Below are 12,817 nucleotides of genomic sequence, written 5' to 3'. Positions count from 1 at the left end.
TCTAATACAGCATAGTAAGGATAGAGACGATCTGACCAATAAAAAAGCAGGAGAGCCTTTCTTAAGTGTGCAATGCAAGGCACTTTTTTGCTTGAAGAGCCACCTTTGAGATTTTAGAATAAAGCTCTGTCACTATATTTAGCTGACTGTGAGGAAAATACTGAGCACACAGGTGGACAGCAGAGACATGGATTATCTTTTCTACCTTTTCGTTTATCTGTTTCTATCTTTTTCATTAGGTTAAGGATTGCATGAATGCATGGATATAAACGACGTAGAACATATTTTATAGTCCATCACATTCATAAAAGATTTGACCTTTCATTTCATTTGACCTGTCATACAATGAGAACAGCTTTAAAAGCACAAAACAGACAGCAAGGTTTATTGGACAACAGACACCAAAGAATAAACTTCAGTACACCAGGGTCAGGACTCAGTCTTTGTTTGTGCCATTTTGACTGACACCCACATGTGTTCTGTTTGGCTTTAAAACCACAAGGAGCCAGCAAGCAGCCTGGCTCATGCTCATTCATGCCCACAGAGAGGAAGGACAATCAGACAGATAAACAAGACTGACAGGCTAGTAAACCCAGGTATGGTCTAGGACAGCTGATGCAGATCATATACAGAAGAAGATGTGGTGACAGACAATCATACCACACAAATTGTATTTCAACAAAAAAAATCTCTTCTTTATGTTAATGAATCCTGATTTGTGGTCAGTATATTCAGCACCCCAACCTTAAGACAACTGTGTGTCATATGGCTGAAACAAGAACAGCACATTGTGCAATTTAATCATTGTTTCCTGTGCATGGTGAAATGAAAGTGTCAAATAGGTCACTGTAGAAATGAATGAATTTTATACCTATGAATGATTTCATAGGTATAAAAACTAAAGAGGAGCCTAGACTGCAGCCTCCAGTTCCAACATAACATAACTTTATCACATAGTCGTTATTGGCCATGTGTGAGGGGAGTAATGACAGAACTGCAATAACTGATAACCCCCGAGGGCTGATACGCCCAGCGGCTGACCAATCAAAGGAGAGCATTAACACGCTGCAAATGCAGTTACATCATCATCGCATGAAGAAGTTGAGATAATAAACGTGGTCGAACACTAACTGCCAGAAAACACTATCAATTGGATCCAGTGTAGTTTGCGTGAGCCAAGACCTTGACCTAATATTTGACCTGATATTTTATTGGCAGTAATACATCTGAGTGGCATTATGGCTGCCAGGGTTACATCTGACCCACAAATATTTCTACCCAAACCACAACATCATTAACCTACATCTAACAATCTAATATAATAACAACTATAACTGCAGACTCTTAATATTGCTCGCCAATCAGGAGGTGCATGCTGAAAATACATGAAAGAATGCATGCAAACTAGCATGAATTCAAATTTCCTTTGATTGTTGAAGCGCTTTAATTCTAAAACTCATCTCAAGAAATGGGTGGGGCCCTGCATTACAGCAGCTTATAGGACATTGAACGAAAGTCAGATAGACGCATCATCTTTTCATCGCAAAGCTTTGAAACCCACAAGCTCAGGAAATGGCTCACCATTAAGAACATGTATGAAAAAAGACTCCCAGCACTTCAAGAAGTCAGTGAACTGCACAGAAACACCACACGAGATGATAGCATTTCAGATGTGTGGTGGGTGTTTGTCAGCTGTCATCAGAGCTGTCCTTATCACTGGTGAGTACAATTGACTTGTATGTTGTAGTAAATAATATTCATCAAACCTATACAGATGTATTAGCAGCACATGCTGTGGTGAAGATGTTAAAAAACCATTAGCTATCAGCAAGGTCACCTGTTTTACCATATAAAAACTATTCTTCTATATAAGTGTATAATTTCTGTGATAACAGGATACGAAATTACAAAACAAGGGTTAAAAACTAACTTTGGTAACTAATTTATGTAGCTAATCTTACTGCACTCTCTGCCACATACAGTTTATTAGACAGCTAACACAAGCTAGCTGGGTAGAGAGCCAAAGGCTTAGCTAAAGCCAGTAAAAGTTAAAAATTACTTGAACTTCCCCCACTTGTTGTCTTAAAAAATACCATTATTAATGAACAGCGATATTGGTATTTCACTTAATGGAGTCTTAGCTTAAACAAATAATGAAGGGGACTATAGCCCTAGCTAAACTCCTGTTAAGCTAGCAAGTAGATCCAAGGAGCTGCCATCTCAGCTTTTGACTGGATATCACAATTTGGTGTGGTTAAGCTACCTGTTAATTACATATTTAAATGTAATAATTGCTAATAAATGTAGTATAAACAAAGAAACCGAGAGACATCTGCATGACCAGGCGGAAATAGCCTAGAGTAGATAAAAAAAGCTTTTAGCAATGTAAAGTATCTGAAATGTCAAGTTCAAGTTAGCTATTAGCCTTTAGCTAGCAAATTAAGCTTGTAAGCTAACTGCCAGTAAACGTTCCAACATTATGGTAATAACTTCTGCATTGTACTGTATGGTAGGTGTGATGGAGGGTAGCGATTCTTCAATGATTCTTGGGGTAAAAATAAATCAGTCTTAAAGGCATAACATGAAGGCTTTACAACTTTTTTAATGCTTTGTCGGCAAATCCCTTTGTTCTCTATTTCAATGCTTCTTTACCTGGGCTACTGCTCTCTTGCCTTGTAGGGAAGTGGCATATTTTATTGAAATAAAACAAATCAATACATTCAATTCCATGTGTTTTGTGTTGCTGCCAATTTCAACACAACAATGATAATGTGAAATAATGTGCAGGGATTTGCAAAATCTGCAAAACTTGTATTTAAAACTTAATTTGGGCTGTGAGTTGAAGCTACGGAGAGCTGTCAGACCGCCTATGCTCTACTTGCTGGACATGACACATTATTTAAGAGGTCGAGCTCTGGTCACTGGAAATTTTATCTCTCCCAACACTCAGGGCACGTTAAGCTGAAATTACCATAGACTGATACATAACACATATTGTCCCATGACTAGTCACAGGTTCAAACCCTGCAACCAGCCAACATTTTGAACTCCTGTTTATGACCATCAGCAAGGTACAAAAGCTGTAGTTGTACTGATCCCTGGGGGGAAATTGCATGTTTCCGCCCCTGCAAGAAAATCAAATCCTACAATATGCTAACAGAAAAATGACCATTTTAAATGTCACGGTATTCATTTTCTATGTTTCTTGATTGTCTGATTTCTGCTGAACCTGCACTTACTGTACTTTAGTTTTTATTTAGGATCTCACATACAGCAACAACAGGCCAGGTCCCAGAGCTGCCAGAGGAATGCGACTGGGGGTTATAAAATGTAAGATAGCCATTTGCTGAGCATGTATGCTCTGTTGCAGCAACACCCTGCTCCACTCTCAGTTACAGTCATACCTTACCACCCACGGTACCACCACTCCTCTGTCGTTTTGCGTCCGAACCGGAGCAGCTGTCTGGCTCAAGGATATTTTGGCATAACATTGGATTTTTCTTTCCTATATTTTGCCTTGCATGTCTACAACTTAATATCCCACTCTAAGTTGTGTGTGATGCAGAAACAGACATGCATGGTGGATGTAAGAATGACTGTCAAGGTCCAGTAATGATCACATGGACCTTATGTGAACAAGCCATTAAGCATGTCTTGATCCTGCTCTTTTTCAAAGTGGCATTTCATAATCTTAAATCGAAATTCATAATTCCCACACTTGCATACAATAAGCTGACACATAAAGTATTTACACTCTTCAGTGGACAGTCTAGCTACTAATCCAAATATTCACCTTTGTTTTATACACCGTAAAATAAATGCTTTAGACAAAATTAAACTGTTAACTTTTCAAATCTACTGTACTATAGGGATGGTTTGCGTAGTTGTTTGTATTTCTCTCAACTAAGATCCCATTTCCCATAAACTTGATTGATTTGGTCCCTATTGATATACAGTATTTTGTTCTTAATAACCCATTTTTATAGTTTTCTTTTTCTATCAAGTCCACACAATTTTTATTTAAAGACTTGATATTGAAAGTGTTTGCAAAACTGTGCACTGGTATAAAGCCTTTAAGTGCACACATGTGATTAACCTCTCCAGCCCCTCTAGGATTGTGGTGAAATGGGAACAATGACCACTACCGAGGTGTCCTTGAGCAAGGCATTTACAATGCTACTGCCCCAGCAATGTTTAGAAAGTACTGCAGAATACTGCAGGTGCATTCAATCTTCACTTCTTGATCACTATTGTGCAACTGTTTGTACCGTTTGGCGTTATCTGATATCAACATCACTGTGGTGTTACTGCTTCCTGTTTGTTTTAACAGCCTGTTTCTGTGACCTGAAAATAATTCACAGAAAACAATTGTGTTTCAGAGTGTCTGCTGACTAGTGTGAGAGGAGATGGAGCAGATTCTACAGAGAAACTAGGTGGGTCAACAGGTTACGCTGAACACACAACCGCTCTGTCTTCAGTCTCAGACTTATTGGAAATTACCTGTAAATTGTTGAGGTAATTTCCAACGAGTCCTTAAGTCTAGGCTGGGTTGTTAGACTGCCAACATGGTCCAAGTAGCATCTGTTGACACATTCATTCAGCAACAATACTTAAATAATGCCACTGTAAAATGTATTTGTGTTTGTTATTACATTTTTGTGTAAAGTTTTTAGAACAAAACCTTAAAAAGTCAGTTTGACTAAATTACAAAAAGACAAGAGAAGATGACATTACTTTACCCTAGTGTTATCTAACCATTTTTATGTGCTAGGGTTTTTCGTTCTCTTGGTATCTGAAAAATCCAAGGAATATTGATGTTGAGTAGGTCAATGGATCCCAACCTTCGGGGCAAGACCGCTACAGAGGGTTGCAGCATACATTTTAGGTGTCATGAGCAGGGACGATTACAGGATTGTTTTAGGTGGTGTGGCACCCAATAATTATAATCAGTCAGGGGGCGCAATTTATCTGAATACAGCATTGAAAATCTGCTTAGAAATATAGGAAGTATTGGATAGGATTGAACAACACAATGTAATTCTGCTAAATAACACATATAACATTCATTATAAATTTCAATTGTTTTTATTTTCGAAAAAAAATTATACAATACACATTTATAAGTTCAGTCTGCCACTTTAAAAAAAACAATTGTTATCATAATTTTGGAGAGTCATGGAAACATTAGTTCAGTTCATTGGGCCTCATTCACCAATATCTTCCTAAGTTTTCTCTTGAATATGTTCTTAAGAAGGTTCCTAAGAAAAGTCTACGCCGGATTCATGACGTGTTCTTAAACAGCAGATTTGTTCACATCTGTGTTTTTAGGATTGATGAATCCCACGTCTTCGTAACTGAAAGCGCGTGCCAGTTGTTCCTAATTAGCATAAGAAAACGCCCCGCAAATTCCCATATAAGGACATGACACTTCCTGTGCACCTCCTGGGAGACAGGTTTTCGGAGATTGTCGGAGCCGCGGTGGAGGAAGTACTGAATCTCAGTACTTAAATAAAGTACAAATAACCAGAGACATATTTACTTTAGTAAAAGAAGAAGGTGTCCACTACCACAAACAAAGCCTGGCTTTTTTTTAAAAGTTCCTATCCTAACCAGCATAAAACGGAAATGTGTTGTTAGAATCGGAATGCGGTTGGTTTTATTCATGGTTGTATTTTATTTTCTTTAACCATGCAAGTAAGCAAATAAAGTGTGTGAAGCAGCGGACATGGGGAGATGTGAAGAGGTCCAGCCAAATAAATAAGATATGAACGCGTCTTACGCAGCCTGGCGGAGGAGTAAACAACGCTGTGGAGAGAAATAGATACAGCAACTTTGATTTAAAAACGGGAATAATAAAAACAAATGTTTTCATTATCACTTTTACCGGAGGCTGTATTACCGAGGGTCAGCGGCGCTGCGCCCGGGCTCTGCAGCACCGGAGCCGGCTTGGATCAGCGGTGCCCCATATATACAGTATCTATGGCAACCAAACTTCACTGGTGGGAAACTGATCAAAAAAATGTAACGGAACGTTGTAGAAATGTAGTGGAGTAGAAAGTATAGATAATTGCTGCAAAATGTAACAAAGTAAAAGTCAAAAGTAGGCTATGCACTATTGAGTCTACTTAAGTAAAGTACAGATACAGTTAGGACGAATTTGTACTTTGTTACATTCTACCACTGCATTTTGGCCCTATAAATAGCGATCAATCACCAAATAACGCAAGATTTAATCAGTTTAATTGCTGATGTAAATTGCAGTGTTAGTGTTTTTTTTGCCTACTATAACATATTTTTTCAACAAATGATCAGAAATACATTACAGTACAATACTATAATTATAAACGACTGTAGAATTAAATAAAATGCAGTACGCAATCATTTGGAGCAAATTGTAATCACTCAAATGTGCGTAAGAGTGCTTTTAAGTGTTCGTAGATTTTGTTCTTACTTAAGAACAAATCCAAGTTAGGAAAACATTAGTGAATGCAGGAATCTTCGTAAAAAGTTCGTAAGAAGGCTTTAAGAACACATTTCTTCGTAAGAACGGTTGGTGAATGAGGCCCAATGTTTATTGTCCCTGTGGGGAAATCATAAGGCATTTTTGACAACATTAAGACAAGAAAACAAAAAACAAAAAAGACTGTAACATGTAGACATCACTACTCATAACATAGACCAGGGCACTCATGCATGGGGGGTTTGGTTGAGTAGGGTTCCAGACCAGCTGGGAAAACAAGAAGAGAGAAAATAAATATAACCTTGTTACCATACAGGATCTTCATTAACTATTATATTCATTAAGGAGTTTGATAGCCTGTTGAACAAAAGAGAACTTGGATCTGTTTTTTGTAAACAGAGGAGCACACCATCATCGTCCTGAATACAGCAGTTCAAATGAGGAGATAAGGGATTACCCACAATGCTGTTTGCCTTTCTTAGTGTTCGGTTTTTATATATGCACACACATTTTATATATATTTATACACACACACACACTGTAGCCCAATGGATTGGGCGGGGCACCAGGAGGGGGTAATCATATTTCCGGGGGGCGGGTGCCACCCCGCGCCCCCCTTCTAGCCCCGCCCCTGTTCATGAGTGGATAAAAGGAAAGGGAAAGAAATTAAGACTGGGAGAACTGGTCACAGCCTTGGATAAAGGGTCACAAGTAGACTCTGCATGAGTCCATTAACGAGGCAACTGTGAAATGTCTGTGCTTAGGAACTTCTGTAACAGCTGGACAGTCGAGTGTGTTATCTAAACTGGTAAAGTCATTTGAACAGGTGAAGTGAAGATAACGTCGTCTGTGGGGTGAACATTGCGCTGGACTGCGTTTAAAAAATAGCCATTTAAATGCTACATGGCTTGTAAGGAAATAACGTGGGTTAAGTGGATTAAGCCTACAGTCTATGCTTGCCTCTTGTGATGGCAGCCACCTGTCATTCAAAGCGGCTCGCCTTTAATATAAACCTTACTATAGCCTTAATATAATTCAAACGTGTGAGTTATAAAAAAAAAAAACCACCTGTTAATGCACTTATGTATTTTGTGCCTGTGTGTAGTAATTACAAAGTGAAAAAAACTTCCATGTAGAGCAGGGGTGTCAAACTCATTTTCACTAGGGGCCACACTGGAAAAAGAGAATCACACTGAGGGCCAGACATGTAGAGTTTATTGACGAGCTTTTGTTACCGCATGGCACTTTTTTTTTTTCTTTTTTTTTACATTTTGGTAGCTTTTTTCCTCATTTTTGTTGTTTTGGTTCCAACGTTTTTGTGGCTTTCTCAGATATTTGTCACCTTTTTGTAAATTTGTTGCTTTTTCCGCCATTTTTGTATGCTTTTTGTCGCATTTTTGTTGACACAAAGCCCTACATAAGTCATCAAAAGAGTTCCTTCTGGGGGGGGATTTCTGAGTCTCAGTCGGCAAATCTGCCCCATTCTGCTTTGAATGTCCGGTAATTGCAGTTTAAAAAAAACTTTCCTGTGTTTTTGGTTTGGCGCACAACTAGGTGGGCCAAAATGTGAAATAGGCTATAATAACTGTGTTAATAAGGCTTCCATTAATAGTTGAAATATGGTCTGTAGTTGTCACAATCTGGCATTTGCTGTATGTTGAACTTGGCCTTTCATGCTCATTGACCGGAAATCTGGACATTTTTCCAATCTGTCTTGTTTGTTAAGTGAATATGCTTCAGATATAAGCAGGACTGGCCTATTTGTAAAAGTGGTTGCCAGTGTTTTGTTCAAGAAGTTAATTTCTCATGAGAATGTAACCCCCCCCCCAGGGATTAATGGACGTTCCAGAATCAAATTGCAAACACTGGTGATGCAATACAATTTTCAGAAAGACGCATGATACCATGACTGAGAATTTTATCATCTCCTAAGTAAACAAGTTGGGAAATACACACACACACACACACACACGTTGTTTAGTATGTCAGGAGGCCTGAACATGAGCTGGCATTACTCAAACCGATGTTCTGTTCTGCCACTGTATTGCGTTGCGTCTTGTTTGTTATTGGCCGTGCGATGATGCCTGTTGGTTGTTTTTGTTTCCAGAAATTAAGTACGCTTTGATCGGAGGTGGGATTGGCCTGTTCCTGGCTGCTGGATTTATTATTTTCAAGTTTTGCCTCATCAGGAAGCATGTCCGTGATTACAACACAGGTGAGGGGACTGTGAGATCATATTACACACATTCACTATCGTAATTTGCGAACTGTACCATTGGACAACTCCTTTCTCCCTTTTATACTTCTCTTTTGAGATTTGCCTAAATTTCTCTTTCTTATATCGTCGCTGTCGGGTGAAAACCTTGTATGTTCAAAACCTTTGCTTTTCAAGAAATTGTAAAAGCCTCATTTGAAAACCTTTTATTAAGCTTTTTTTCTTAGAATAAATCACCTCGTCATGGTTTAAATATCTGTAAAGCCTACAGACAGACATAAAAAGCATTGTGTATGAAAAAATTTAAATGATGAACTTTGGAGATACAAGGTTTCTGCCCGACAGCGACGATATCTAAATCACATGTAATTTCGCAAGTTGGATAGAATATGACACTGTGCTTTGTCTGGTATATTAACATCATAGTTATAAGTCAAACTGTTCTTCCCTACAGATGGGAGCAGGAAGACACCTTTAGAGGTAAGATGTTAACCTTAAAGACTGGGCCATAATTGTACTAGTAGTACTGATAATTTTTTTTTTTCTGTCTATCATCCAAAAACCGAAATACTTTGTAATCACACAAACAAAAATACATGTTTTCTAACTTTCTTGTATTTTGTTAATTGAAAGAAGCATGTTTGTATTAAAAGGTCCAGGTTCCCATACGTAACCTTTATTTACTCTCAACCACAGACTCAAATGCTCCATTTGGGCCCTCCCAGCCAACCAGAACATCCCGTGGCCGCGGTGTCCGATGCAATAATAAATGTCGGGCACAGTGATTTGCAAGATGATGTGAACCCTGCAAACATGGCTACTGGGTGAAAGGTCAACCAGGCGGCCTATTCCTCTTACTCCTCACGTTTTTGCGGCTCGAACCTAGATCGGCTTTACGCATGTAATTGAACCTCACTAACGTGGCATTATGGTTTTCGTAATAAGCGTCCGTCTGAAGACTTGTAATAATTCCTTTTTATTTGGGTGTGGAGTTGTGTTGTTTAAAACATAAACAAGGTTTCAGCCATTTAAAAAAAAAAAAAAAAAAGCCTGAATATGTGTGAATTTGTGTTTTTACGTTTCACTCTCTGAGGAAAATCAAACTGCTCCACTGACTCACATAATACACACAGCTCCACTCAGCAGAAAACCTCTGCACTAACACGCACTTTATACATTTTCCACAAGGGGGCGATATTTACCTCCAAGAAAGAAAAAAAACTCTTAGAAAAGAGAAGTCCAGTTTCACATCTGAGCACCAGAGGAGCCTTGACCAATTCTTTGTACTTTGATTACTTGTTTTTATGTCAGAGCATAAACAAATGGGACATTTAATCATATCTACATAATGATGTGTCCCAGTTTCCTTTAATAAAGCAACATTTTTGTCATCATTATAAAAATTTAAAAATCCTTTTTAACTGTGCCTTCACCCTAGGGTCCTTTGCACCATGACCTCGAGCCACACAACCCCCCCAGAAGCTTTGTAGGCTACGGCGAAAGTTCTGCGTGGAGCCTCCGCAGAACCATAAAACAGCCTTTAATCTCAACTCACATTTCTTTCTGTAGCACTTTCGCCACTTGCAGGATCTTTCTGTATTCATAGACAAAAAAAGTGTCAGAGGTGTGTTTCTTTAGAATACAATAAAATAGACTTCATTGTCATTGCACAAGCTTGTGCGCCACGAAATGTGCTGTGCAATACCTGAAAATAAAAGTGCTAAAATGAATAAATACACAGTTCACAGTTATTCCAGTCAATAAATATATGAATAAGCATTTTGAAAGCATGGAAACAGCATTGCACGGGTTGTATTTTTGCACATCTAGTTCATGACACCAAGGTGGGGAAATGTTTGATTTTGTTCAGTTCAGTGATGGCTCTTGGATGAAAAAAAAACCAAACTGTGTTGGAGTGCTCTGTAGTGCCTCCCGGAGGTGAACAGACAGAACAGGTGATGACAGGGGTTGGTCGCATCTGCCACGATGTTGTCAGCTCTGCAGATACAGCGGGTCCTGAAGGTGTCCTGCAGAGATGGCGGGGTGATTCAGTGATTTTTTTTTTCCCCGCAGTTTTTAACGAGTCTCTGGATACTTTTTCTGTCGGCCTCTGTACAATTTGCACACCAGGTAGTGAAGAAAATTCAGGGAAAAGCACTGGCCCGAAAGCCAGAGGAAGATCTGACTCCAGTTATCGATACACTCTAATGCTCGCGCGTTGGTTAATGAGAATAATGACACCAGAACTCAGGGATCAAAACTGAGACGATAGATTAAAGTCAAGAAAGTTTACTGAAGTCCAAGCATTTAGGTTTACGTAACACAATTGTGGCTTCACAAAAATGAGACTAAGTTCCCCTAACCGCAGACAAAAGTATACGGAGTTCAAGTCAGCAAAGTCTATGTCAGATTATGAACACCGTCTAACCAAATTCCTAATCTTTTAACATCAGCGTCACCCTTCTCTCTCTCTCTCTCTCTCTCTCTCCCTCTCTCCCCTTTCTCCAGGCAGATTCTCCAGCTCACACACACACACACACACACACACACACAGACTCAGAGGCCACCCCCTCCCGTTCCACCTCTCCGTCTGGTACAGAAAAACATAGACTGACATTTCTGAACTATAAGGTAACCAAAGCTTAAGCTAACTATCTGTGTGTCCCGAGTCTATACATTATACGGGCAATACAACTATAATACTGAGAATAACACATCTAGATTATAGAAATATTTCAACAGTAGTCAGACAGTATGGTGAAACACTTTCAACGGAGCAGTGATGAAAGGCTCTTAGCAGTTCTTTGCCAGTGTCCGTAAGAAGTAGAGCTGCTGTTGAGCCCTTTCAACCAGGGCAGGAGGAGTTGATTGCCCATTCGAGGTGGTCCACTGATGTGAGTCCCCAGAAACCCTCTCCTCTTCCTCTCCCCTGATGGTTAGTAGAGCATGGTCTCTCCCTCTCTTCCCACCAAGCATTTCATTAAACCTGCAGGAAAGGAGCATGGTTTGGGTTAAATAAGTACGTTTGTAACGTCATTTAAGTTACGAAACCAAGTTCAAATAAGTCAACGCTGACTTTTGGTTTAACCCTCTGAGGTCTAAGGGCATTTTCACATATCTTCTTAAGTGACTACTAGTCGCGATTACAAGACAAAAAGAATACACCATCTCTCTCTCTCTCTCTCTCTCTCTCTCTCTCTCTCTCTCTCTCTCTCTCTCTCACGCGCTCTCTCTTTCTGCTTTCATGTCATTCTCCAGCTGCTCTATCAGATAATAAAAGCCTTGAAAAAATAATCTCCAAAGAGACATGTTTGTGATGTCAAAAACAAATGTATACAGCATTAAGGAAAGAGTTGCCTTGATAATAAGCAGCATGGAGTCCTACACTGTTTGGAGCCCTAATTTGGTGAACCCCACACCACATTTTGCACTGAACGCTGAAGGTTATAGAACTTCGGTAAAATTGGGGACGTCTTTGTCAAGGGAACAGCCATGTTTGTCGAAACCGTCGCCAGACGAGAAGCACTTTTGAGGCCCTGCAGGCCGTCTCCTTTATTATCTGTAAATCAAAAAGTGTCCCAGATCCTCACAGCGCTGCTCTCTGAGGTTTTGATAAAAGCCAGCAAAGTGTCCCAAAACCCAGAGCTGACAGGCTGCTGTACAAAGATTCACTGTGGGATCCTGTTACATGAGACAAGAGATGAGAGGAGATGGATAGAGAGCCCCAGACACGGACGATTTCAGTAATGTGGGGCTTGCAATTTTGAGAGCAAAATGAGCAACTACGCCAGTTTAACTCTGGGATAACTAAGTAACTTTAAATGCAGAATGAACCTTCTTCTCCATCATTTCACTGGCCACAAACACAGCCCCTCCCCCTCTCCCCCTCCCCTCCCTGTGTCAGCATATGTGTGTGTTCCAAAATAAAAGCCCTGACTGTGGTCTGCGCCTGCTGTCCTACACAGCTGGAAGTGTGATTTGCTCGGCGTCAATCTCAACAACATACCCCTCCCTCCCCTCTTTCCTGCACAGGAAATTACATTTCCCACTTACTCGCCAGGATCAGAGGTGTGTGTGTGTGTGTGTGTGTGTGTGTGTGTGTGTGTGTGTGTGTGTGTGTGTGTGTGTGTGTGTGTGTGTGT

General features: G+C 39.8%; 1 protein-coding gene across 1 annotated transcript; it reads left to right on the top strand.

Moving 5' to 3' along the window:
- Positions 1-1,521: 1,521 nt before the first annotated feature.
- Positions 1,522-10,110, top strand: LOC114547609 (uncharacterized). The gene is made up of 5 exons (XM_028566877.1): positions 1,522-1,719; positions 4,380-4,433; positions 8,568-8,675; positions 9,130-9,155; positions 9,372-10,110. Exons 1-5 carry the CDS (start codon positions 1,596-1,598, stop codon positions 9,501-9,503), a joined length of 444 nt encoding a protein of 147 aa, XP_028422678.1. The 5' UTR covers positions 1,522-1,595; the 3' UTR covers positions 9,504-10,110.
- Positions 10,111-12,817: the final 2,707 nt, after the last annotated feature.

The sequence above is a fragment of the Perca flavescens genome, chromosome 21, assembly GCF_004354835.1.
Source record: "Perca flavescens isolate YP-PL-M2 chromosome 21, PFLA_1.0, whole genome shotgun sequence".
NCBI lineage: Eukaryota > Metazoa > Chordata > Actinopteri > Perciformes > Percidae > Perca > Perca flavescens.
The sequence above is the reverse complement of the archived record's forward strand: the minus strand, read 5'-3'. Positions and strand labels throughout refer to the sequence as shown.